General features: G+C 47.8%; 11 protein-coding genes across 11 annotated transcripts; 8 read left to right on the top strand and 3 right to left on the bottom strand.

The window, feature by feature from the left end:
* Window positions 1-52: 52 nt before the first annotated feature.
* On the bottom strand, window positions 53-1,062 carry N7487_011189 (uncharacterized protein; the record flags this gene model as incomplete). The annotated part of the gene is made up of 3 exons (XM_056878919.1): window positions 53-704; window positions 775-887; window positions 1,000-1,062. The coding sequence occupies 3 exons, from the start codon at window positions 1,060-1,062 to the stop codon at window positions 53-55; spliced, it is 828 nt and encodes a 275-aa protein (XP_056724238.1).
* Window positions 1,063-1,332: 270 nt separating this feature from the next.
* Window positions 1,333-1,977, top strand: N7487_011188 (uncharacterized protein; the record flags this gene model as incomplete). Its single annotated transcript, XM_056878918.1, has 3 exons — window positions 1,333-1,342; window positions 1,503-1,835; window positions 1,925-1,977. The coding sequence occupies 3 exons, from the start codon at window positions 1,333-1,335 to the stop codon at window positions 1,975-1,977; spliced, it is 396 nt and encodes a 131-aa protein (XP_056724237.1).
* Window positions 1,978-2,178: 201 nt separating this feature from the next.
* N7487_011187 (uncharacterized protein) lies at window positions 2,179-2,617 on the bottom strand (the record flags this gene model as incomplete). The annotated part of the gene is made up of 3 exons (XM_056878917.1): window positions 2,179-2,275; window positions 2,328-2,429; window positions 2,466-2,617. 3 exons carry the CDS (start codon window positions 2,615-2,617, stop codon window positions 2,179-2,181), a joined length of 351 nt encoding a protein of 116 aa, XP_056724236.1.
* A 173-nt stretch (window positions 2,618-2,790) lies between these two features.
* On the top strand, window positions 2,791-5,025 carry N7487_011186 (uncharacterized protein; the record flags this gene model as incomplete). Its single annotated transcript, XM_056878916.1, has 3 exons — window positions 2,791-2,828; window positions 3,001-3,341; window positions 3,446-5,025. The coding sequence occupies 3 exons, from the start codon at window positions 2,791-2,793 to the stop codon at window positions 5,023-5,025; spliced, it is 1,959 nt and encodes a 652-aa protein (XP_056724235.1).
* Window positions 5,026-7,345: 2,320 nt separating this feature from the next.
* gldB (putative glycerol dehydrogenase (GldB)) lies at window positions 7,346-8,377 on the bottom strand (the record flags this gene model as incomplete). Its single annotated transcript, XM_056878915.1, has 2 exons — window positions 7,346-7,915; window positions 7,970-8,377. The coding sequence occupies 2 exons, from the start codon at window positions 8,375-8,377 to the stop codon at window positions 7,346-7,348; spliced, it is 978 nt and encodes a 325-aa protein (XP_056724234.1).
* Window positions 8,378-9,496: 1,119 nt separating this feature from the next.
* Window positions 9,497-10,948, top strand: N7487_011184 (phosphatidyl synthase; the record flags this gene model as incomplete). The annotated part of the gene is made up of 1 exon (XM_056878914.1): window positions 9,497-10,948. The coding sequence occupies one exon, from the start codon at window positions 9,497-9,499 to the stop codon at window positions 10,946-10,948; it is 1,452 nt and encodes a 483-aa protein (XP_056724233.1).
* Window positions 10,949-12,705: 1,757 nt separating this feature from the next.
* Window positions 12,706-14,168, top strand: N7487_011183 (SET domain-containing protein; the record flags this gene model as incomplete). The annotated part of the gene is made up of 2 exons (XM_056878913.1): window positions 12,706-13,080; window positions 13,143-14,168. The coding sequence occupies 2 exons, from the start codon at window positions 12,706-12,708 to the stop codon at window positions 14,166-14,168; spliced, it is 1,401 nt and encodes a 466-aa protein (XP_056724232.1).
* A 2,850-nt stretch (window positions 14,169-17,018) lies between these two features.
* On the top strand, window positions 17,019-19,081 carry N7487_011182 (Leucine Rich Repeat domain protein; the record flags this gene model as incomplete). Its single annotated transcript, XM_056878912.1, has 3 exons — window positions 17,019-17,229; window positions 17,286-17,633; window positions 17,688-19,081. Coding segments are annotated over 3 exons (1,953 nt in total), but the record flags the coding sequence as incomplete, so codon positions are not given.
* Window positions 19,082-19,779: 698 nt separating this feature from the next.
* On the top strand, window positions 19,780-21,092 carry N7487_011181 (uncharacterized protein; the record flags this gene model as incomplete). The annotated part of the gene is made up of 5 exons (XM_056878911.1): window positions 19,780-19,807; window positions 19,864-20,193; window positions 20,245-20,354; window positions 20,414-20,546; window positions 20,692-21,092. 5 exons carry the CDS (start codon window positions 19,780-19,782, stop codon window positions 21,090-21,092), a joined length of 1,002 nt encoding a protein of 333 aa, XP_056724230.1.
* Window positions 21,093-22,015: 923 nt separating this feature from the next.
* On the top strand, window positions 22,016-23,151 carry N7487_011180 (FAD-dependent oxidoreductase; the record flags this gene model as incomplete). The annotated part of the gene is made up of 3 exons (XM_056878910.1): window positions 22,016-22,173; window positions 22,247-22,358; window positions 22,417-23,151. 3 exons carry the CDS (start codon window positions 22,016-22,018, stop codon window positions 23,149-23,151), a joined length of 1,005 nt encoding a protein of 334 aa, XP_056724229.1.
* Window positions 23,152-24,296: 1,145 nt separating this feature from the next.
* On the top strand, window positions 24,297-24,956 carry N7487_011179 (uncharacterized protein; the record flags this gene model as incomplete). Its single annotated transcript, XM_056878909.1, has 1 exon — window positions 24,297-24,956. One exon carries the CDS (start codon window positions 24,297-24,299, stop codon window positions 24,954-24,956), a length of 660 nt encoding a protein of 219 aa, XP_056724228.1.
* Window positions 24,957-25,490: the final 534 nt, after the last annotated feature.

The following is a 25,490-nucleotide window of genomic DNA, read 5'->3' as shown; positions in this document are numbered from 1 at the left end:
AGGTATCTGACGACCAGCGTCCTGGGACGAAAAGATATTGGCCAAATGTACATTAGCCTGTTCGAGCACCTCGATTGAAATTGAAGCCACCTCTCCCACTTGCATCAGGGCCTCGAGGACTGCGCACTGGCTGCTGTGGAGCCTGAGTGTCGGAACCGCTTCGCTCGACTTGCGGACGGCCACCTCTCTGTAGGAAGGGTGCATTTGACTTGGCCGAAGTGGAGGGATCGTAGAGATGTCTAGAGGACTTGCTCGAGGCCGACGAAGAATCTCTCTTCTGGTGATCTCTTCCGCCGCCACGTCCTTTGCCTCTCCCCCTACCCTCACCTGTAGAATTTTGACGAGGCGGGGTTGTGCTGCCAGGGGACGAGGTACCCGAAGCTGTAGCAGATGGGCTTCCGAACAGACGTTCGCGCACTTCTTCATATTTCCGCTGTTTCTCCTCCCGATTCTTCAATGCGATAGCATGGCGCTCCTCGGGTGTTGGCTGGGGTGGCTTGGTATCATCGTCCGAGTCCTCGTCATCGTCTAGTCCGAGTCGGCCCAGTCCAGCAGTTGCGGCGGTAATTGTTCTCGAGGATGATGACGAATGTCTTGTCACAAGCTGAGGTTTCCGACTCAGCAATGTAACTGCGGGCTTGAAGTCTTGCTTCAGGGGAACATCGGCACGCGCTTCAACAAAATGGAATGTTTCTGTGGATTCGCTGCAACCCAATTCAGTCTTTTGAACAGCCCAAATAAATGCGATGGCGCTAGCTGGCAATTGAAACTTACGCTTCAGCCCATAGCTGGCGATTGAACTCTGCCTGTTCCGCCCTGCGTTGCGCCTTGGTGACCTTGGATGAGACTTTCTTCTCAGACGGCGGGGTAGACTTGGAGTCGAGTTTCTGTAACCGATGACCATCAGCATGTTATTCATGGTCTGCAAGAATTGAACAGGTTTGAATAGCAGACTCTTGTCTGTCCCAAACGCCACATAGTTCCCCTGGTATTACATACATCTGCTTGGTTTTCCCATGAGTCCTCCCAGGCATCAGGAACCACACCGGAGTTTGCGCTCATTGCACGTATGATGACGATAGCAGGATTAAAAATAAAGAGGAAATATCCAAAACAAATCCAATGTAAAATATGCTAATCGCAAAGGCCAGCAATAATTGGTATGTTCATGGAGTATATAAGCTGGGGAAGAAAGAAGAAGAAAATTCATGCGAGAGCCCCCGGGGCCACCGCCTGTCGACCGTTGATCTCTCCACTCCCCGCGCCTTGAAGTTTTGAGAACTTTAGAAATTACAAATCGACCATCTAACCCATTTGGTTTAATTTCCAACAATGGCGATTGGTAGGTCTCCTCTATTTCCTCAAAGCTATACGAAGTAGCCGAAGAGGCACAGTGGGCCCCGCGATATCGATAGCGCTCCATTACCCACATGTGCAACCCGCCTCTTCTTCCTTACAAACTACAAACCCGGGGGTTACATCCATTAACAATCACCTACCAGATCCCAAAGATCCAGACGGTGACTCCACAATGACCTCCTCCGTCGACTCCATCCGTCCCGACGACGGCACTAGAACCGGCGCCCGCACTCCGACCGGTACCGCCCAAGCTTCTTCGGCTGGCGTTGACGTATCGGAGCTTTCCCCTCCTGGATCCCAGACAAAGCAGGAGGCCGGTGCCTCTGTTGGTGACATTGGGACTGCGCTGGAACAGCACGGCGGACAGACTGCAGAGAAGACAACTGACGCAAGTGTCGCTGCGTGGAAGAGCAAGCGTGCTCAAGAGGATTACCATCGTGCTATGGAATATCTTGTTGATAGAGATTTCAAGCTAGGTATGTGGCTTCGTAACCGTTTGATCGAACTTGAGTTGCTTTGCATCCATGGATAGCTGTACAATGTGCTGACTAGCTGCCTTATTCAGATGAATTCGGGGATCCTTTTGATGAACGTGACTTGGCAGAGAAGTTGCTATGAGTCTCTGCATATTTGGAGACTGTCTGCCAACATATGATATGAATAATGAGATACGACTTGATTCTTTAGCTTGCAGTTCTTCGAGCACACTTAGCCTATAATGGCCAGGCAGTCCTCGCTTACCCGTGGGAGACATGGAGGCGGAACTGCTTGAATTCACTCCCACAGTGTAAAAGAAAGCTGCTCAAGGGTACTCCAGGGTCAATCCATGCGATCTGAGAGCATCATCACCTGCCATTCTTGTAGATCGATGGCTTTGATATAAAACCATTTTATACCCGAGCTTCGGGGAATAGATCTGTAAGATGTATTAAACCCTCAGAGCCGCTATGATTTCAACCTGCTTTTACCCTGGGCTATATATATTTGCTGTGGCTCCCAATTGATTGCCAGAACCTTTGTTTATATATATATATATAGTCAAGATGTCCATGAATATACCATATTCCTCACTATTTGAGCACTGACATATATTGAAATTGAATTACCACATATCACGCGACTTCGAAATGAGATTGTATATGAGATTGTATATATTCATGATCGACACTATGTCCACGTTCTCCCATGCGGTGGTTGTCAGGGCAACGAAAAGACAAAGCAAAACCACAACGGCCCGCTTCATAACTTTCGCATCCATCACGACAATCCGACATTTTGCTGAGGGGCACGCTCAGTTGCAACCTTTGATTTGCATCATTATTTTTTTTGGCATTATATTTGATAACTTGACTTGATTCATATACCTCACTCGAACATACCTCGCCAAATCAAGATTCCAACAGCTGACACATTCCACGCGCATCAACAACAATGGAGAAGGAGAACCATCCTCCCTCACCGCAAGCATGGTACGCCAACTCTTTGTTTCTTTCTAACTTTGGATTCAATATTTGTTTTGTTTCCTTTATATCAAACGAATCATTCGCGACTCTCGCTCAGGGGCTTGATCACCTTTCCCCTTTATTTTGAGACACACCGCTATATAAACTTGAGACTAACACAAACTGCCTTACGCGCCAGCAGCTCTGCCAACCCTCCCATTGAAAGTTCCTTCAGTTTCACGCCTATCAAAGCCCTGAGCGCGTTGCCGCGACTGTGGGATCGCAAACCTTCGACCCCTGTCCGAGCCGGAGACAAGACACGAAAGCTGTGGAAGCGCATTCGCTTTCCGTTTACCAGCATGAATACCGCGACAGAAAGCCAAACCTCGGGGATCGGCGCCTCGAAAACCTCGGATTATCAGCGCGGCGTGAAGCGCCAGTGTGTTGACCCCGCCGATGCGGACCATGAGACTGAGGCTGAGCAACGTGGTCGGTCTTTCCTCGAGACTAAATGGGAGATGCAGGCGTCTCGGAAACGACGTAAGTTCTTTTTATTTAATATTATGCGATGCGAGCCGTGTACAAATCACGCATCACAACTCATTCTCCCGCTTTTAGAAAGACGCTTATCTAATAATTTGCAGGCAAGTTGCCCGAATTCAATTTCAACATCCACGACGACAACTCCCAGGAGGTGTTTGGTTTCACTGCGAACAAAACCGAGGGAACACTCAATGACGTTGTTGGCGACGTTGCTACGAATGCGTCACCCCAGCCGCTCAGCGATATGTGGAAGACTTCTAAGACGCCAGTTTACAACGACGCTATGGCCACGGACTTCAATATTACAGGATCCACCCAAGACGCGCCGGGTGCGATCGACAGTGCAGGGGAGGACAAGGCCAATGCCATGTCCACCACAGAGTCCGTGCAAGACCTGACGCAAGAGCAGGAGATCAAGTTGGTACGATCGGCACTGCGAAGCTCTTTGGATGGAGAGGATGCAGAGCTTCTCAACGACTTCCTGTCCAGGGCGAATGCGAAGCGGGCTGCCAAGGCCACAAACCCCGAGGATGCGAAATCAACTGAGATGTCTTCCAGCCCAGAGGAGTCGCCAGAGGTTGAATGCTCAACACCGCCACCACGCCGCGTGTTAGAGGAGCTGACAACCAACTCACCTTCACCTGTCAAGTTGCACTTCTCACCTAGTAAATATGACGTCAAGCTTGGTGCCGATGGCGCCAATGACCGGGAGGATATCATCCCTAAAGAGATCAAAGAAGAACAGGCTCCTTCAAGCCCTGCCTATCGTCGAAGCACCCGCACTAAAGGCTCGAGTGCCCCTGCCATGCGCAACACTATCTCATTCCGCCGAGCTAAAGGGACAGAATTCGTTTTTCAGCAGCGAACTGAGACCCAACAGGTTGCTATGGCTACAAAGCGCAATACTCGGCTGAACAAGGGTAAATCTGTAACTCCCATGGTTACCCTGGAAGCTCTGGCTCAACAATCGAGCCAGGAAGAGCTCCAGCTGGACAATTCACAGAATGAGAGCTCAAATTCCAAGGACAGTAGTTTCCGTGGGCTGAACAAACCGCGAAAGCAAGTGTCGTGGAACGAGGAGCGCATAGCGGAGTATGAAGAGTACAGAGAGCCAATGGACGAGGAAGATGAAGAGGAGGGTGACCGATGCACGAATGACGTGGGCGCAACGCCTCGCCCGCGACCAGAAAGCAAGCGCTTAGCGAAGAAAGCAGGGTCGGGTCATCGCAGCAGCCGTAGCCAAACACAAAAGGCGGATGAGAATGCAGACAGTGGGGCTACCCAGAGCGGCCCAACCACGACTACTGCACCTGCTACTCTAACCCCGCGCTCACGCCGGGTGAGGCGTTTGGGCGACTCGGGCATCTTAGGGTCTGGTACCCCAGTTAAGACTGGGAGTCGCGGCACAAGCAAGCCTCCCGCAGCCTCGGCATCCGCTGTGGCTGCTGTTGCCCCCTCCACACCTACCAAGGGCCGCCGCAAGCTTGCTCCCAAATCTCCCAGCTCGTCCAAGCTTCCCGCACGAGCTTCCAAGAGTGCTAACACCACCGCGGATCAGCCTTTCGTCAGCGGCATCCCCACTCGCAGCTCACAAAGCACAGACGATGCGCAGCGACAGAGTATGCTTCAGATGAGCGCAGGGTGCACGCCCATGGCTCGGCGTGTTCGGTCGAGATCTTGATTGTTACCCCATGTGGCGCGATTCTCATTGGATTATACGACTCTTATACCCCTTCTCCACGGTCCTTTGTTTTTTTTTTACCTCGGTTCCCAATTTTGACACTCTTTATCTACCCGGGGAGTTACTTGTGATTTGAGATACCAATTGCTCGTTTTGTTTTCTTTATTTCATGTATGCATCCTTAATGATATTGAACCTTTTTTCACTTCATCTTGATCAAGATAAGATTAACTGCACGGTTCACCTATCCTATGCAGAATGACGTCTGTGCCGTTGCGCCACGCTGCCCTGGTGCCCCTCTGCCCCTCCAAACCTCGGGATTTGTATGAGAGGCATGCTAATTTCCAATCTTGGAAGGTTGTCCTATGTACTCCGTACTCCGTATTCTCATTCTCTGACTACAGCCCTCGGGTCCAAAAATATTCGCGCAGTCCTAGCTTATGCACCTAGCCGCTTTGACAAGCCCTAGACTACAATATTGCAGCGGGCTGTGCGTCTGTCCCGTTGATGATCCCCCTCATGCCACTGGTTTGCATAGATCTTTTCTGAATTGAGTTACCTCCAAGCGTACAAAGCATATACTTTCTGCCTTCCAAGGGTGTTACCCGTACCGATAGCCGATACATGCTGATCCCTTGTTTTGATATTTGCAAAAGCTCAGAGCAAGTCTGCAAGGTTGGCTGCGCTGGGGATTTGCAAATGTCTTTCGTACAATGTAAATTGTGGATGCAGTTGTATCTCATATGGCGTCCCACTAGCAGCGACCACGTACTTTGTCCTACCAGTATGTCCAATCTGAATACGGAATCAGACTGCATCATCCCAATAGTGCAGTACCCATATACTACCCACCACCTTCGGTACTGTAGGTCAGGAAGCAGGTTAACAAACTTCGACTATGTATTACAATCCCCCGAAGTTCCTCCCATATCGGCTTAATCGGGATACGCGATCTCAACACTCGGCATCATCAAACCCGAACTAGAAAGTCTCAGCTAAAAAGTCTAAGAATAATTTCATTACCTACGAAATGAGGCATTAAATCCCATACACAAAATCGTAAGTGCATCCCGTCACTAATCGGCCCAATGGAAAAAGAGAACTTACCCTACAGAGTATACTAGCACGATACATAGACACCACAGCGTAAACCAATAGCAAATAAACACCTAAAGCGCTAATCAAACATTCAATGAGCAAATGTACAAGTAAACACCAAATAATGTGCTCTGACCACACAATCCAAGACCCCTATTACCTTATTCGGCGTTTCGGTGTTAACACCAACCAATATCCCCATCCGATTCTAATATCCCATAGCCAATTATTCCCGTACAACATCCGACATCTCCCGGTCTGAACAGTAGTCAGCAACGCTAAGACCAAATGCGGTAAGCGCGCGAGAACGCTAAGCCCCTTGAGTGGCGCAGGGGTTTCCGAGAGCCACAAGTCAACGCGAGATGACATCGTCCGCAGGGCTCGGAGCACACTGCTCCTATTTTGTATGGAATTGCCTATCCGCTTTTTAGAGTTGTATTTTTTTTCCTTTTTGGAATAATAGGAGTTCTTGTACTCCGTAGTAACTACAACTATACAAGTTGTACGGAGTACAACGGTTGTATATTGGAATATTGGAGTTTCTTTTTTTTTTTTTTTTTTGGCTGCTTTGGTAACTGGGTAACACTATTTCCGAATAAGGTCCACGGGTGTTGCCTTGTCAGGTACAGTGTAACCCTAAGGTTGTGCTTATGTTTTTTCTTTCTCATTCGACGGCGGTTTGTTTTGCTCATTGGTTGAGGATCCTAGGTCATACTTCTACTGTAAGAATATTCATGGATGTATTTACATGTTGTACTATACTGTTACAACTGCAGGGTCCTTTTTTTTTTGCAAATTTTGCAATGTTCTTTTTTTTCAATTATTTCCTTACCATTATCTTAATATTGGGTGTAATCTTATTCCAGGTTGGTTTGGTTTCACTCGACTCGTTCATTGGATGTAGACATTCTTGAAGGGTGGATCTTGGGTGGGTGTTTGGACCTACGGAATGAAGGCTGTGGCAGCCGGTGTGTGAGATTGGGTGATTAGGGCCAGGTCAAATAAAAAGAGCTCAAAAAGATTCCGAGTTATACGTAGGCATGCACATGTGTGGTACAATCTACGGAGTACAGTACAGCTGAAACACAGTAAATAGAGTGAGATCAAATGGTATGTCCAATTCATCTAACAGAGTTCGTAGTCCGTTCATTAACTCATTTCCACCCAAAATCCCCGTTTTGGGGGGTATTATTCTTGTCCTTTTGTAAATCGGTCACAAAATCTAGATAGAAAGACCCTTGGCAGTCTCCTCGGGCCAGACATCGTAGCCGAAGGTATCCCGCATGTTCACAAAGCGGCAGTAGTGGGTCTTGGCCACCTCGTTGACAGCCTCGAAGTCAGCATCGCTGAGCTCGATGCTCTTGAAGTTGGACTCAATGCGCTTGGGGTTGGAGCTCTTAGGGAGCACACTGTAACCACGACGCAGACCCCAGGCAATCAGAACCTGGGCGAGGGTGTTGCCGCCCTTCTCGGCAACAGCGTTCAGGGTCTTGTTCTCGCTGACACGCTCGCCTGTGGTGGGGACCTGGTTCTGTGAGCCCAGAGGCGAGTAGGCCTGGGGCAGGATGTTGTGGGCGAAGCAGTACTGCACCAGCTCTTCGTTGGCCAGGAAGGGGTGGATCTCAATCTGGTTGACCATAGGCTGGACCTTGGCGAACTTGGCCATGGCCTCAAGCTGGGGGATGGTCCAGTTGGACACACCAATGGCCTTGGCCTTGCCATCGGCGTACAGCTTCTCCATGGCACGCCATGTCTCCTCGTGGTTCTCGGTCAAATCCTTGAGGATCACGTACTATATAATAGGTTAGTTAGGAGCTGCTCGTGTGCTCGTTGTGGGGAATCTCACCTTTCCATCGGGGCCAATCTTGGGCTTGTCCTGGCCATCCTTCTCGGCAGCAATGGGCCAGTGGACAAGGAAGAGGTCAACGTAGTCGAGCTGCAGACGCTCGAGAGAGTTGTTGATGGACCAGAGGACGTCATCGTAACGGTGCAGGTGGTTCCAGACCTTGGTGGTCACGAAGATGTCGGAACGCTTGACGGAGGGGTTGGCCTTGAGGAAATCACGGATGCCCTCACCGACCTCATCCTCATTGAGGTAGAACCAAGCACAGTCAAGGTGACGGTAGCCTGTGTTGAGGGCAGCAGTGACGGCAGCGTAAGTCTCGCCCTTAGAGCCCTCGCTGGCGAAGGTACCAAAACCAACGGCAGGGATGGTCACTCCGTTGCTCAATGTGAAAGTCTTTCCAGATGACATGATTGTAGTGTAAATTTGAATATAGTTAGAGAATAGAAAGAGGAAAAGATACGAGCTGTTAGAAGATAAGAAGATAGAAGAGTGGGGAGAGCTTAGGGAGCGATGACGATGTTGGGAAGTGGGGTGGAGGGGGGTGGAGGGGGGTTGGAGGGGCAGGGAGGGGCAGGAGAACCTTGGGAATTGGGAAATTATATAATATTTTTTAATAATTTCATTAATTTCATCTCAATTGAACCTTTGAACTGCAATATATTGCATAGATTGTAGCTCATACAATAGATAGATATTGCAATTTAGCCATACTTTCCTTTTCTATTTGTCGATCAGGAACCCCGACTCTTGTTCTTAATACTGGCAAGAATAAAAACCAATTTAAATCCATCAAATATTACTCCGTATAAAAAATATTAATAAAATAAATGGAATATGTAAGAAAATAAAATAAAAAATAAAAAAAAAGCCCAAAATTACCACTAGTAAATTTCAAATCTCCAGTCCAATGACATCATCAACCGAAACGGTGTTTTGAGCGTTTGGCTTGATCGTCATCGGCTCCATCGATCTCATGTCGGTCCACGGGCGAACTGCGCTCTAACCCAATCGTCCCTCCGTCTCAGACCTCTTCCTACCCACTCGGCGTGCTGCGTTGCTTCATATTCGGCCCAGCGAGTCTGGTCCTGTCCAATCAATGCCTGTCTGATTCAATTCGGCCACGGGAAGGAGAGTGTCCCGTGTATTGGGTACATGTCAAGACAGCGTGTCAGCCACAATGACGCAGGTACCCTATACAAGCCTGTCTCATTGCGAGAAATGGTCCACCCTATATCTTGCCAAATGATGACGATAATTCCTAGGGATGATGATACCCGGTGAGTGGATCCCTCGTAACCTCAATGGCAAAATACCAATTTCGTTTGTCTTGAGTCCGGTATCAGATATGGCTTGTATATATACTCTGCTGAACTCCCTCCTGTGCCATCTTGATTCCTTATCAGTCAATTTTCATTCTTCTCCTTTTTTTTTACAATTTCAATTCTTCCCTGAGTCCTAAATCCAGTGACTCCCAAGTAGAAGCTCATCCATCCTTCTACTTTCTCCCCTATATTCAACACCTTCATCATGGCTCGCTTTGAGGACTCTGATCTTGCAGTCGATCCTGCTTCCCAGGATCCCCGCGCCCAGGATCCCCAGGGTGCTCTCTCCCCCCGGGACCGTGCTGCCTCCGGCCTCGCCATCCCCTCGGGCGGCAACACCGTCGAGATCCCCGCCACCCGCAGCGCCATCAGTGATGCCGCTCAATTTATGCACAACTTGAGCTTGTCTCCCTCCATGAAGGACCGTCGGGGCTCGCGTAACTCTTTCGGCACTTCGCTCCCCATCCCCCGCTCCCCCCGCCTGTCTCGCCTCTCATCTGTGCAGCGCGGTGCTCCTTCAGTCTCCCGGGATATCTTGGCCTCCCAGGTCCAGGATATTAACAAGGAGAAGACTGCTAAGGCCAAGAACATGGCCTTTGCTTTCGACATTGATGGTGTGCTGGCACACGGTAACCATGCCATTGAGGAAGCTAAGATCGCCCTCAAGATGCTCAATGGCGATAACGAGCTCGGCATCCGCATCCCCCACATTCTCCTCACCAACGGTGGTGGTAAGACCGAGGAGGCTCGCTGTGCTCAGCTCTCCGAGATCCTTGAGCAGCCCATCTCCACCGACCAGTTCATTCAATCCCACACTCCCATGCAGGCCTTGGCTGAGTACTACGAGACCGTTCTGGTTGTCGGTGGTGAAGGCTTCAAGATCCGCGAGGTTGCAGAGAACTACGGTTTCAAGACCGTCGTCCACCCCAAGGATCTCCTCGCCTGGGACCCCTCCATCTCTCCCTGGGCCACTCTCACCGACGCTGAGCGCGCCGAGGCCAAGCCCCGCGACTTCTCCCAGATGAAGTTCGACGCCATCATGGTCTTCGCCGATTCCCGTGACTACCAGACCGATTTCCAGGTCATTATGGATCTCCTGCTCGCCGAGGACGGCAAGCTCATGACCAAGGCCAAGGACCCCGTCGCCACCCGCATCCCCATCTACTTCTCCCAGGGTGATCTTCTCATGCCCACCGAGCACAAGGGTCTCCCCCGTCTCACCCAGGGTGCCTTCCGTATCTCCATTGAGGCTCAGTACAAGACTCTCACCGGTGTCGACCTTGAGCGTGTTGTCTACGGTAAGCCCGAGCGTGCTACCTACACCTACGCCGATGAGGTCATGAAGGCCTGGATGGAGGAGCTCCACGGTGTCTCCCGTCTGCCCGATAACATCTACATGGTCGGTGACAACCCCGCCTCCGATATCATCGGTGGAAACATGTACGGCTGGAACACTTGCTTGGTCCGCACTGGTGTCTTCCAGGGCAAGGAGGGCGAGAACGACCCCAACAGCCCTGCCAACTTCGGTGTCTTCAACAACGTCCTCGAGGCTGTCAAGGCCGCCGTTGCCAAGGAGCTCGGTGCCGACTTCAAGCTCAAGTGGAACCCCAAGGTCAACCCCGTCACTCACGGCGACGGTGCCTCCGCTATTGAGTAAATGATCAATTTCTGATCTTTTCACGCTGAAACGAAACTCAAAAAACATGTGATATTGGGCTTGAGAAGGATCTCCGTGGCGTTTTCCTGTTTTTCCTCCCTGTCATGTCATTTCATAGACTTGTTTTCTTTCCACCATCTCTCTGATGCATGTGTCCCCTTAAATTTCGGGCTTTAGGACTTCTGATATCCTTTGTCATGTCGATTTGGATTATCGACCTGAGAAAAGACTGAGATTTACTTTCTATTTTTTTTTTCAATGTGGATGGTCGGTGGATTCGACCTGCTTTTCTTTCCCCCTTTTTAGACTGGATTATCATGTGCTATGACCCGAAGAAGCTTTTGTTTTGTCTTTTCCTTTTTTACCCATTTCCGCATGCAGCTATATCCCCCCCCAATACCATATGCAATTTTCATCATTGATGTCGTCAACCAGTCTCTACCTATTATTTCGGTGTAATTTGTGTAATTTTCTCTTTACTGAAATCCTCGTATTCTTAAGGTTCTATCGTTCCAGAAAAAGCAATCATTGACGACATGGTGATGTATCATCCTTTATTCCTGAAGCTCTTGTGGATGCTTTTTCTACTTCTCCACGTCTATACCCTACAGATCTATCCATGGATGCATATAATGCATATAATAGCTTTGATATTTGACTTTTACACAGAATAGAAACAAGCTACTGTCAAAAACAGCGTATTTACACCATAGCATATACCAAAATATCAAATCCATATTCTTTCAATTTTTTGTGTACATTTTCACACCTAAACCACAAATGTCTCGGGAAAGCGAGGAACTAGAAGAAAAAGAAAGAAACAGATGCCGTTTTCGTCAAATCCGAAGATATACATAGCCAAGAACCTACACTAGCTATATAGTATCTACCCGTTAGAAGTCACTACCTGGCATTTTCCAAGACACGCCCGCTATAAGTCGGGTATATACATAATGTCTAGATCAATTTACGTTCTACTCCGGCTTCTATATCCTGGCGTTCTAGCGGGTATGTATGTTTTGCCCCGGCGATGAGGACGCGAGAGTTGTCTCGGGGTGCGTTTGCGCTGGTTGAGTTGTTCTCTGGCTACATCGTCCGCCCATACATTATAGGATATGCCGAATAATTGAAAGTGAGCATGGCGAGAGAGATAAGACAAGTCTTTTCCTAGACTAGAACATTCTGATGATATCTGCTTCGCTATACGCTATACTTTCTCTATAGCTATTGATGAGTCGCACCATGAAGGTAGCTTGAGTCTCGCACTATTGATAGACCTATATTTAAGTATGGGCTGATAAAAAAATCGGGCTATCATGTTTCCCTGAATCTCACATTCATTTTCTAGAATGGCGTAGAATTACTACATTTCATTTAAGGAAGGAGCACTGGTGTAACCCCTCTTTGCGAGTTTGCTATCTATCACCCGGCATAATACCCTGTCCATATTTGAAGTACCTTTTTTATGTGTATTCCATAGAAAAGGTACCTACATTCATATGTTCACATTACACCAGAGCAGCCCAAACCAGCAGGGGTAGTAAACACTACATTAGGCTTCCTTGCTTTTCAGGATATTACTAGCTATAAAGTTAGCCTCAGTTTGCCAGTAGGGACAGAAATCTTTCTTCTCTTCCTCTATTGTGCCTAGATCCTCACACTAAACAGCCTGCTCAGAGAAGTACATCCCCCCTTTGTTTAGTTCTAATACTTGATGACCCATAACGATAATCTCACCAACAGCTTGACCGATAACTATGGGTTCATACAAAGGTTTTGACATAGTGCCACGTCTAACCAAAAGGCTGGTAGACAAACAAAATTGGGGAAGGCTCTTGAAAACTATCAGAGAGCGTTACCAAAACGATGATCAAGTCGAAGAAAAGCCTAACTACATGGCATTCAAGTCTGACCCAGACCTATTACTTCCACTTGAATGCCACAAGTTCCTTCGTTTTGGCGCAACGATCCCTAATGATGACACCAGCGGATTGAGGAACTATATCGATACTGTTATCCGGGTAGCCAGTTGCTATTTCGGGTCGAGAGTTCGTGATTGGGATGAGGGCGAAGGGGTATCTGGATACTATGCTTTGGATGACGTGAAACGATCGATCAGGTCCTACGAGCAGGTAAGTAGGCCCCGTTGAAAAGGTTATGATTCACAACCGCCCTCTGACTTATGAATAAATAGTTGGACGAACCGGAAGTGCCAACCACCATAGCACAATTTGTGCTCGGTACCGATCCAATCCGTGAGCTGAACTTGCCACTGTATGAAATGAAGCCAGTGCTGGGGAAGGGACAAGGCCTTGTGGCACGTTTCAACATTGCGAAAGGCCAATTGATTATTTCCGAGAAGCCATTTTTCACAACCTCGGATGCTACAAGCGCAGCCATGATGGAAAAACAAATTTCAATCGAACTGCGAAAGCTACCAAAAGACGCCCAACGCCAGTTCCTTTCCTTGCACAACAATTTCCCAGGAAAGAAACCGTTCAGTGGCATTGTCCGGACAAACGCTCTACCATGTGGTCCTGATTCTCCCATTGGAGGCATTTATCCTACCATCTCGCGGATCAATCATAGCTGTCTGCCTAACGCACATAACAGCTGGAACAGTGCTTCAGGATACGAAAATATCTATGCGGTTCGATTCATCAAGGCGGGAGAAGAGATCACTATCCCCTATGATCATGGGGGCCCCTCGGATGAGCGACGTCGTCATCTGAAGAACGCATTCGGTTTCGATTGTGATTGCAGCATCTGCTCCAGGCAACCTGCTGAACTGAAACAGAGCGACGAGCGCCGCCGCCAAATCCAACACCTTGATGGCGAAATCGGCAATCCGCATCGGTTGATGCAGAGGCCTGGGGACAGTCTCAAAGACTGTCAAGCTCTTCTCCAAATCCTCGAAGAGGAGTTTGAAGGTAGTCCTGGTGCTCATATCGCTAGGCTTTACTATGATGCTTTCCAGCTCTGCATCGTGCATGGGGATCAAGCGCGAGCTAGGGTTCTTGCAGAGCGGTCATATAGAGCAAGGTTGGCGTGCGAGGGGGAGAATAACCCGGAAACAAAAAGGATCCAGAAACTGATGGAGGATCCCAAAACGCATCCGATTTTTGGAATGTCGATGAAATGGAAGACTCCGAAGAATCAGGTGCCTCGGGGGTTAAGTTCGGATGAGTTTGAGAAATGGTTATGGAGACAGGGTAGATAGACGAGTGTTTATCTGCAGGTCGCATTGTTTTATGTGCCAGGGGGAGCTGTTGTTGTTAAGGAGCTACAAATGAAGAGGAGTTTGAAGATATAATGATTGGAAATTGCCCTTTCTTGTGCCCACACTATCTTAAGTCTACGTTAGTTTTCCGGAGGTTTTCTAGAGATAATGGAGTTGAGGTGCCTTCCCCGACATGAACACACCAAATCGCATCGTCTTCGGGCCTTGTTTTCGTTTTCTTGGGGCCTCGATATTTGGCTGGTTTGTCTTGATGTTTTCCTGGCAACTCTTCGCTCCGAATTTACGTGGAGCTAGCCCTCATCTATGACCCACATGGGCCCCATGGCCCCCGCGGCCCGGATTCTAGCCCGAGATGCGGCGGTATTGATCGAAGCGAACCCTGGATTTGCTGCCATTGTCAACGTATGTTCAAGTAGTTTGTGAAAACAAGATACATTCGCGCACAATATGCCATGTTGATAGTTTCACGTAATGACATTGCTTTTTTTCCGTTCAGTATCCACATAGATTTCAACATTCCCAAGAATACATAGTATGATTGGGGTGTCAGGTAATAGGAAACGCTTAAAAAAACGTTCATCAGGGAAAGAGTTGTTTTGAAAGATTGTCGGGATTCAAAAGACAAAACTAGGGGGTATGGACTCACGGTTTCAACGTAGCTAGACCATTTGGCTATAGTCTAGTAACATTCTTGGTTGAGATTAGTCCGAGAGAACCTATCAGTAGAGAGAGCGAGAGCAAGGAGAGTAGGACCAAGACTTAGGTCCGCCTCCTTGTCTACTTGAGCAATGCGGAGGCCTTGGCGGCAAGCGCAATTCCAACTCCGCGGAAGTGCACCTTCAACACGACCAGGGCTTGGCCGGCATGCAGCTAAGCCCCGCCCATGCTGTACCCACTATACTCCAGCAGCCAAATCCTAGAGTCTAGGAGAGAGCTATGGCTCGAAGGATGCCAACGCGCCCATCAAGCCTATGAATCCAGACTGCGTCGCATTTCTTCATGGTTGTTCGGCTGCAGCGCGAGAACTAAGCCTTTGCCAAACCTCTCTGACAAGTCCACGGGTGGTACCAACGAATGCAGTGCTAGTCAGCAATCCGGTCGACTTTCAACTCGGTTAGGATAACAAGAATGCAGGACCGGGGTGGGGAGAAGCCGATGGATTCCAAGGACTGCTTTTCTTCCCCCGGGGGAGGTAGGTAGGAGGGAAGAAAGTGGGGGGTGATGTATAGATATTTAAGGGGGAAACTATGGGCTTGGCTTTGACGATCAACTGCATAATCGTGACATGACCGTGGATCGCCGGGCTTGGCTTCTGGGAGATAAGTAAAGTCGGTGAGTGGGAGTAGCGAGGAGAGTATGTTGTATGGGCGAATACGGAGTACGGAATACTCCGTCCTAGAGTCACTATTTCGAATATTAGACCATTCAGAATTAGTGGATCTCTTATTGCTCCATCGGAACTCCGAGACTTTTTTTTTGAATTGACATTGTACAAATTCGAGGGATCACCCAATTTGGGATCTGAAAGGGGACACGGGCCGTAATAGCATCAGGTGACAGGGGGGGACCTGTTGTCATTATGTAATAGAGTTGTCTATCCCCGCATGATCTCCCCCAAAGAGGCGATTCTGGCTGGATTTATGTCGAAGAGGTTACTAATGTTAGTAATAGTAGCTGCATGAATAGTAATATATTAAGTAACAAGAACTCGTGGTCTGGGGTAGACGATGCATCGGGATTCTGGAGATCTGCTGACCTGTCACTTTTTAAGGAAGTTTGGACGTTTCTTGGTGAGGCGCGCTAGGTACCGGTGGATCGACGAAGGTTTGGGATATTATGTCATAGAATTGGAATAGAATTGGAGTACAACTGGCAGGTGGGACAATAGTACCATACATTTGAGGTACCACATCCTGGTCCAATTATCCTAGAGATGTATATGTACTCCCAAGTTGCTTATTGTACTTTGTATCTGGGATCACAGAATAAATATCTCTATCAGGTCCATATTCGGGGGGTATGACGCCATTTTCCGCATGCATCCCCAAAAATAAAATAAAAAAGCAAATGGAGTCTGCAGGGGTAGCTTGGGGAACTAACACGAACTTAATCAGTCTAGTTGTGATATAAGGAAGTATAGCATCGACGTATGGAGTATATAGTTTAATTTAGATGGATTTATATAGATGGATTTATATGCATTACTTCTTTCTTTTTTTGTAATTTATCAAGTTCAATTTTCATATTTAAAATCCAAAGAATAGACCAGAAAACCAAAATAAAAGAGAAAAAAGAATTGAGATCCGCCACCGTAATCAATCAGTTCACCCGTTTTTTTTTTCTTCCAAAAATTAAAAAATAAAGAATAAAATAAAATAAAATAATAAAATAAAATAATTCGCCCCATGTGGCCATGACCCATGGTGCATTTCTTTGCATTTCTTTCGATCTCTCGATCTTTCAATCTTCAACTTTCTCACCTTCACTTTAATTTCATTTAACTACTTAAATGTTTTAAAACTGAAGTCTTGAATCCTTTCTCCGATCGGAAAAAACCCATAATTACCTACAAAGTTGTGCAACGCCGGTTCATCCGTTTCCGTGACTAACAGCTTCGTTTTTTTTTTTCCCCGCCGCCCCTCTGGGAGAGAGCCCTAAACTTGCCCTCGGTCTTAACACTTTGATTTGACCGGGGCAATTTTTTTCTTTCCCTTTTTTCAATTTGGAGGAGCCTGTTCATTTTTTAATTTCGGTAGACATATTTTTTTTTTGTGTTTCTACCTGCTCCAAGGTACTCCTCAACTAGTTACTGTACACTAAGGGCCCTTTATAGAGGGCCTCTTCCTCTGCACCATGACCTCCGTTACTCCTGCTCCTTCGCAGCCCAAACCGGCCTTCCCGCGACTTTCTTCAATTCCCTGCGGTGATCACTTCCACTCACGCGACTCCTCTCCCTCGCCCTGCAGCACCCCGGACGGGTCCAGATCGAGCAGCCAGCGTCGCCCCTCCTTCGGTTCTATCAAAGAAGATACTGAGGACGGTACGTACCGAAGATGTACGAATTCAGGCTGGAGGCTGACGTGATCGGTACTATAGGAATTGCGCAATCCTTCGTGGACACCCAACAGGCACCATCTCCCCAAGAGCAAGACCAAGAGCGCAAGATTGAGCGCCCCATCCAGATGCAACAAGCCCCGGACTTTTGCTGTCCGTGTGGTGGATTCCTCGGGTGGAAGCAGATTCGATTGGGCGGGAAGAGTTTGAGCCGCAGCTACAGCGATCTCCGTGGACTTGGAAACCTACAAGCAAAGGGCTGGGCATGGGAAGCCTCCGAACCTGAAGCCGTGGAGCTTCTCCCACCAAAGGCCCCCGAGGTGGAGGTGGAGGTATTGCAGACACCTCCCGGTACATCGCCTTTGGAGAGGTTCCCCCCAGAGGTTCTTGGTACGAGGTCCCACTTGCCATTCTGGTTTCTCATGTGCTAACAACTGTTGGTAGATCAAATTATCTCTAACTTGGCGGTCGATCTTCCACCGAATGGCTACGCCCCTCGCAACGTGGATTTGGTCTCGTGCCTGCTTACTTCTCACACATTGCACGCTGCTACGTTGGGTGTCTTGTACAGGAACATGACTTTCCCGCACTCGATCATTTTCTCCAAGGCACTAAATCATATGTCGCAGTATCCGGCTTTGGGAACATTGGTGCGCCGTCTAGACTTCTCGCACTTCACCTCCGTCGGCCTAGGTCGCACTAAGCAGATGAACGCCGAAATCCAGAACCTGACCTCCAAGACCCTCTTGCAGTGCCTGGAACTGCTTCCCAATTTGAAGGAATGTCTGCTGCAGGAACATCTGGAAGGTGACATCAGCGTGGAAGTGATCCGGAAGCTTTTCATGGGTCTGCCGAACTTGCGTGCCGTGGATTTCTGCGGTTGCTCGACTCAGGCATTCTCCGGGGTTTTCCAGCAGGCCTTGGTCGGTGGGCCTGCGCTGCCCATGACCTTGCCCAACCTGAAACGGCTCTCGCTTCACGAATGCAGCACCATCCCCGCCCCCATGTTCGACAACCTTCTCCCGCGATTGATCAACTTAACGCACCTCGACCTTACTCACACTCAAGTGAACGATTCAGCTCTCTTTGCCATCCCCGAGACTGCGCGTATCTCGCACTTGAGCTTGTCACGATGCACGCGCCTTCGCCCGTGCGCCCTGGTCAACTTCCTCACCACCCACCCGTCGGTCAATGAGTCTCTCGTGTATCTAAACCTGTTGACGGACCCGACCCGCTTCCGTCTTCTGGAGGAGACCGATGTGTCTGCTCTGCTGCCGAATCTTCCTGATACTCTCCGCTCCCTCAATCTAGGCGGAGCAAAGATCACCTCGGACCATGTACCACTCCTGGTACCTATGACTAAGTACCTGGAGGAGCTGGGTCTCAGCTCTGCGGATCTCTCAGTCGCGGATGTGAACTCATTCTTCGGCCGGTACCGCAACCCAGCCACGGGGGTTGAAATTGATGCCCCCAGCACACTCTGCTACCTCGATCTTGCCAAGGTGCCGCAGATGACCATCGGAGCCATCTTCAACACCAGCACTTGTATGCTCCTCTCGAACCAGAGCTACCCCTTGCAGGTCGTTGAGTTCAGTGACAAGATTATCACCCCGCTGCGTGAGCGCGCCAAGACCCAGCGCGTCTCCGTTGGCTGGACTGTGCGAGACCTTGGCCGTCGTGGCTGGTACGTCCGCGAACCATCCTCCATGCCCCAGGAACCCCATGATGATGGCGCTCGTTACTGGAAGATGGGTGCGCGCTGGTGGGGTATGCGCAAGATCCCTATGGCCGTCGGAGAGGTTGGCGGCCTCTATGGCCACTACATGTTCAAGAAATGATCTACTATGAGCGTTCTATTCTCCTCAAAAGCGTCTTCGCTGGATCTTTTTTCTATCACTTTTGCTGATACCCTTGATTTGATATCCTTCATTTTCACGGTTTGCGTTTCATTGGAGGGGGCTTTGTTCTATTGCTTTTATTGCTTTTTTTTTTTTTGACGATCATGAATGATGATATCCGGTCTATGCATGGCGGCGCGCAACATGGTTTACGAATTTCGGCATTCTGGCTACTGGCTTCGGGTTCGTGCTCTCGGTCGCGTTTTGTCTTTTGTTTTTGCATAGCATCTGAGATTTCTCTCTTCAGCGGTGTCTGGTTCTTTTTTTTATCTCTCTTATCACTGGCTTCATATGGCGTTATTGTACCTATCCGGATTTTACTACTCTGCTCATAAATACCTATCTAGTCTCTACTTTATCTCTTATAAGCTGTTTTGTACAGAGTAGACTAGATCTGATATAGCCGTGTGCCCGCCTCATCCGGAAGGTGCCCAGGTGTGTTCAACCAGTCCCAAATACGCAACTACCTGGCAACAAATTCCCAGGACTTGCATCCCCCTCTCTTCCTCTTCATCACCTCTCTCTCTCCGTCACTTCCCTCTTCATCAACCCCCCTCATCCTCAAACCTCCCACTCAGCCAACTCTCTTGCTTTCCCAATCGCCGTGCTGAACTGTACCTGGTTTGTCACTCTTCGCCATGACTCTTCCGATCGAATGCTCGAGTGGTAAGTTGTGCTTCCCATATTGAGCCCAATAATAAACTTCAATTAATCCAATTAAGAGGACCTCATCAAATCCCTCATCGCACTGAAATCACAGCCCGAAAATGAAGCATCTCGAAGACTCCAGGTTGAGGTACTCCTCTCCGCCGTCCACTTCCAAGTGACGAAGAGACACATGATTGGGCCATCATCCCTAGACATCCAATCCCGCTCTGGGTCTTCTTACATGGGTGTATGTGCTAGTTCGACTAGGGCCCGTGCACATGGACTTCTTGAATGTTCTTTTTGGTATGGAGTAGAGGACAAGAACATCAATTTCATGGCTGTGATGCGACCCTCGAAGATTCTGGGTCATGAGGGAATAGGCTCAGAGATAGCAGTCCTGACGGGTGAGTGTTGTGTTGTGCTCTAGTACTCCTGTCACAACTAACCGGAGAAAGGTGAGCTCCATGCCAAGCAGAGACGTCTGGAGAAAGAGGGCCGCACTGTATACACACTTGCAACGGACGGTGATCTCTTCAGGTTCTTCCGCATAACCACGGAAGGCCAGGTATGTGCATCCAGACAGCTATAGGACATTATAATACCTGATGCTAGCGATATACATAGCCGGGCGAAACACAATGTCGGAGCGGAAATAACTACCAGGATCCCATTTTGCTTCTCACGACGGTCTTTGACGATGCTTTTATTCCACCAGGAGCCCGCATGATACCCCCTACCACATTGGAAGATACTACTGGTAAGACTACGCATTCCGATTTACAGATTGTGGACGGATCATCTTCGCCAGCCCTGCGCAAAGCCCCGATCTCAGACGAAGAGGAAACCACCCAGCAGAAACCACCCCAGCACTTATGAACCAGACACTGACAAATATCATGAAGAGAAAGAATATCACAAAATTCAGACATGCATGGACCAAATGGCTTTGCGAGTGGGAGTCAAGGTGTACATGGATGTGTTACAGAAACTGTCCATCCGGCTCAACGACCAAGAGGGGAAAAAATCCCTCAGGCTAATCCCGCTGGTGATATCCATCGCGATAAAAATGATACACGAAGGCCATTCCGGAAGCGGCATTCTTAGTTACGAGACGGCATTGATGAGGAACTTTGACGCTGAGCTAAAGAAAGTGCTAGAGGCGGTCGACTTTAAGGACTACCATGACAACCAAAAAGTGCTCAAGAATGTGATTCGGAAGGCAGCCCTGGAGGAAATCTGGCCTGCGTTTGAGGAGATACTCCAGGTGGCGCGCGGCAAGAAGTTGGAGAAACTTTTCAAGTAGGAGGATTGATATTTGCCATTTAAGGCACATGCGATCTACCATGAACTTGCAACACTGTTGAAGATGACCAATATGTACCTATGGACCAATGAACTGTACCATAGTTGAGTAGTTTTTCTGAACCATTTTGTTTGTGTGATGCGTTACATGTTGTAGGGATATATAGGGATATGTAGAGATCGTTTTGAATAAGCCTTTCAACGAGATAGACCCTGGAGAATTGAACTCTAGTCTGATGGACCTATCTGTGACTTAAAAATCTCATACCACAGTTCCCACATTTTGTTCCTGGGCCAACGAAATAAGTGCCTTCGCTACTGCTAGGTCCATGATACCTTCGCCCACACCCTAATAAATCAAAAAAAAAACCTTTGGCTAGCCAACCCTTCAATTGAGCTTTACTTGCCTCATCAACACCACTCTCGACCTGGAGAGCTTGACCAAGTCCCATCAATTGCTCACGGATAATCCCGGCAGAGATGATCTCGCCCGACTCCTCCAGGGCGCCTTCATAACCATCAACCAATATCTTGCCTTTCATAGCCCTATCTGCGAAATACTGATTCCCAGAAAGATATGTTGAGATTCCATTTTATTCCAATGTTTTTGGTATAACAGGAAAATGAAGCATATCGAGCTATACATTTTATCGGGATGAGGTTCCGACAGATAAGAAATATATCGGCTCCTCCGAGCGGGGTCCCTTTATATCCACTCCAGCTAAGTGATAGCCGAGAACGGAGGGGAAGGAGAGATACGAGCGTCAGTTTAATATATGAATTCGTAGTCCTATTCGTTGTCGTCGATCCGATCTCGGGTATTCGGGTATCTAGCAGCAGTTGCGAGTTTTGGACCCCTCTGGGGTTTCTTTATAACGAATAACGAAACCAGTTATACCATTATAGAGTCATACTCATATAGAAATGTCATCTTGTACAGCCAAGAACACCCGAGTCGGTATCATTGGTGCTGGTGTGATCGGGCTCACTAGTGCCTTGATGCTTGTCGATGCTGGATACGATGTCGTTATTGTAGCCCGAAATCTCCCCGGCGATGAAACAACGGAGTGGGCCAGTCCTTGGTGAGTAAATTGAACTCGAAAGCATTGACTTGAAAGATCCAAGTCTTATTTTGACTGTTTTCTCATACTCCAGGGCAGGGGCTTTACTTGCACCACATCCAGATACAGGCTTTAATCAGCTCCAAGAATATTCAATCAAAAAATATCTCGAATTACTGGATCATGATCCTCGAAGTGGTGTCAAAGTAAGCCACTTCTATATAATTACTATTAGTCGAATCCAATAAACTAATTGATACTCAGAAACTCAATATCACCGAGTTTTATGACGACCGTGGGGACGATTCAACAATATGGTACAAATCAATCTTGCCCGATTTCACCTCCATCCAGTCCACCGACCTGCCACCAGGAGCGACCATCGGATTCACTTACAGTGGACTGGCCGTGGACCCAAGCATGTTCCTACCATGGATCAGACAGAAACTGGTTGATCGAGGAGTAAAATTTGTACGGGGGAGCGTGGGATCATTCCAAGAAATGAAGAATCTAAGCCAGGCCAGTATCGTGGTGAACGCATCAGGATTGGGGGCGCGAGAGCTTGCTTCAGATGATAGCTCGATATCCATTCGAGGCCAGACTATGCATGTTCGAAGTCAGGGTGACTTTGACCGCGCTGTTATTCGACAAGGATCACAGTATACCTATGTTATTCCCAGGGCAAGTGGGGGCGTCATCCTCGGTGGTGTTAGTCAACCGGGGAACTTCGATGTTGACCCTGATATGGCTCTGCGAGCGGATATTCTCAAGCGAGTCAATAATATGACGAAGGGCGAGTTTGGTTGGGTTGATATCGACAAAGATGTTTCTAGGAATATTGTTGGCTTCAGGCCGGCTCGAAAGGGTGGACTTCGGGTCGAGCGAGAAGGTAATATCATTCATGCTTATGGAGCTGGTGGTTTGGGTTATGTTTACTCTTGGGGAGTGGCGAATCAAGTTCTTGGCTTGGTCGAAAATCACTATAAAGCGCATATATAAGAATATATCTGGCTAAACATCGGACAACTGGACTATAATTTCTACCCATCTAAAACTGAAACCACGTTAGGTGATGAATGCAGACATGATAACACCGAGAGAGTTACGATAGTCTGAAATAGCAAAGAGCAAACATTTGAACATGCCCTATAGGAACTGTGGGATTGCAATGGTATATGAGATCAAAAATACCTTAGTCATATTGGAAATATGAACGTCTAATATCAAAATAAGCCCCAATATCCACTATCATGCTTAACTAGGTATGGAAACGACTACCGTATTTCTTTTCTTGTAATATTGTCAGTCTCCTCATTTTCCTATACCCACTCCTTTATCCATATCCAGCTCTCACGGACGAGAACGGTGGTTCTTGGTCTTAAGTTTCGACGTTACACATAGGGAGGCGACTCGAGTGGTAACTGGTATGAGCCACAGAGTCCGAGAGATCCAATGCTAGGAAGTGGACTTACAGGGCTGGGCACTTTTTCTCTCGTTGCACAATAAGGCACTGCATGCCCTTGTTTGCATAGATTGTGGTGTGAGGCTTGATCCTCCTAAACCGAGAGGCTCTTACAGCACATATATAGCCTTGGTCCTTGGCATAACCTAACAGGACTACCATCAGTAGCTAAACTAGTATGTGTATTTGAATCACGAGTAGTGTGAGTTATTTAATTAGAGATGATTATCTGAAAGGAGTGTAGATCCATGTGTATTCCAAGATTAGCCTCAAGGATTGTCTAATGTAGTACACGACCAACAATTCTTAGCTAGACAAGCTGATTGATGTCCTGTATCAACAAATTTCATAAAGTTGGTTTGACTTGGCAGAGTGCAAGTCACGCGTAAGATCAAAAGCCAATGCCTTTTGCTCCAATCTAGCTGTAAAACAATATGCAGTGGATGGTGCTCGATCTCAGTCATACAAACGTGTCATTTCAAATGTTATCATCGTACAGACAAGGAGAAGTCATATGAGGTCGATTTAGTAAAAAGCCCAGATTCTAAGGGCAGATAGATATAAATACCACCATATCGACCGCTAGTCTGAAGATTCACACTACACACAATTGACTCTCTGTTCATCATCAACAACACCACTTCTACCATTCTAAGGTCTCCATCAACTATCTTTATTCACAATGGTTGACGCTGCCTGTCGCATTGCCGGAAAAGAAGAGATCTATATCTTCGCCGGCCGGCATTATGGTCGTGTCAGGTTTAACAAAGGAGGCCCCGAGCATAGTCTTGTTGCAGGCCCAACCCTCCTAAGCAAAGGCTGGAACACTCTGCCCAAGATGGGCTTTGGCACAGTGGACACTATTGTGCCTGTACCTGGCCAAGAAAAACAACTCTACGTTTTCTTTGGAGGCCGATATGCCAAAATCAAGCTTGAAAACTACGATGATAGCTTCGTCAATAACGGGGCCAGTCTTATTACCTCTGGATGGAAGTCGCTCACTCAAGCGGGCTTTGACACCGTGGATGCAGCAATGCTCACCCCCGGAACAAAGAACGAGATGTACTTTTTCCGTGGCTTGCACTATGTTCGTTTGGATAATAGTACCGACAAAATTGTCAATAAAGTTGCACCTATCGCAGAGGGCTGGCCGAGTCTTGTTCAGGCTAGCTTTGATCGTATTGATGCTATTGTTGCGAGCCCGAGCGTTCAGGATCACTACTATGTCTTCCTAGGTGATCAGTTCGCGGTGATCAAGGTGGATAGCTCCCGAAGGGACACCCTCGTCTCACCCCCGAAGGCAATCAGCCCGGCATGGCAGGCTTTGGAAGGATGGGTTTAGTTGGATTATCAACGAGACGAGTGGTGATTCTGTCGATTGCAAAGTAAAAGGCCATGTGCTGCGGCTCAGGTTATTCAGATCACTCTTGTGCTTCTTTTTTTCGGGCCTTAATTTTTCATTTTACATGTCAAAATTGTTGATATCGTGCTTGGAAAAATGTCGCAGGCAGCTAGCAACCCCTGACACAAGGTGATAGGATGCAGATTCTTCACTATTTCTAATCTAAGTATGCGTGGAAAGGAAGCTTCTTGAATATAACCCCGTGCGACTACTATGTGTATGAGAAAGTTGGATATAGAATAATTCGCTCTAGTAATGGTAATCCGATCGAGAAATAATAAGTTTAATGGTTCAAATATTAATTGTCTCCCTTGCCATCTCATTTGAAGTGAATAGTGCATGAATATGATATACTTAAATTCCTTAAATAGAGGTGATGACTTGAACACTAACCAACGTTTTAACCGGGATTCTTTTTTAAAACAAAGAGACCAGATTAGATATAAACCAATAATAGGTCTCCGTGGTTTCTTA

Source organism: Penicillium crustosum (assembly GCF_028827405.1).
Source record: "Penicillium crustosum strain IBT 35664 chromosome Unknown utg000005l_segment0_segment0, whole genome shotgun sequence".
NCBI classification, from domain to species: Eukaryota; Fungi; Ascomycota; class Eurotiomycetes; order Eurotiales; family Aspergillaceae; genus Penicillium; species Penicillium crustosum.
Note: the sequence above shows the minus strand (reverse complement) of the source record. Positions and strands in the feature narration are given on the sequence as shown.